The sequence below is a fragment of the Haliaeetus leucocephalus genome, unplaced genomic scaffold (genome assembly GCF_000737465.1).
Source record: "Haliaeetus leucocephalus isolate CR32 unplaced genomic scaffold, Haliaeetus_leucocephalus-4.0 Scaffold992, whole genome shotgun sequence".
Taxonomy (NCBI): Eukaryota; Metazoa; Chordata; class Aves; order Accipitriformes; family Accipitridae; genus Haliaeetus; species Haliaeetus leucocephalus.
In genome coordinates, this window is record NW_010973428.1 from 3561300 (window position 1) to 3561705 (window position 406).

Below are 406 nucleotides of genomic sequence, written 5' to 3' on the forward strand. Positions count from 1 at the left end.
GGGGCGGGTGCCGGGAAGACGGGGATCATGCCGGGGGGGCGCTGGCCGCAGGGCTGCTGGGCCGCGGGGCGGCGCTGGAGCCGCTACCTCCGGCGGGCCGGGTCGCCCGGCAACGCGGTGGACGCGGCGGGACCCGCGGCCATGGCCTCCAAGGGGAGCAAGAAGAAGGAGCTGGGCAGCCGTAACAGCTCCGGGCTGCTGGGCGCCTCCGCCAGAGAGTAAGAGCCCCGGGAGGGAAGGCGGGAGGGCGCGGGAGAAGGGTTGTCCGCCCCCCGCCGGACGCGGGGTGCGAGGCGGGCACACGGCGGTGCCCGGCCGGGGCTGCTGCTGCTTCTGCTGCTTCTGCTGCGGCCGCCCCCGCGGCCCTTCTGGAAACTTCCCCCGGGGCTTGCCGGCCGCCAGCCCA

The 406-nt window shown here is 77.3% G+C and overlaps 1 protein-coding gene across 1 annotated transcript in view; it reads left to right on the forward strand.

Moving 5' to 3' along the window:
- The first annotated feature begins 27 nt into the window (after window positions 1-27).
- Window positions 28-406, forward strand: part of ADGB (androglobin) — a 121708-nt gene continuing 121329 nt past the window's right edge. The window contains exon 1 of the mRNA XM_010584512.1: window positions 28-218. Coding sequence (XP_010582814.1) covers window positions 28-218 — 191 coding nt within the window. The remainder of the gene's footprint in view (window positions 219-406) is intronic.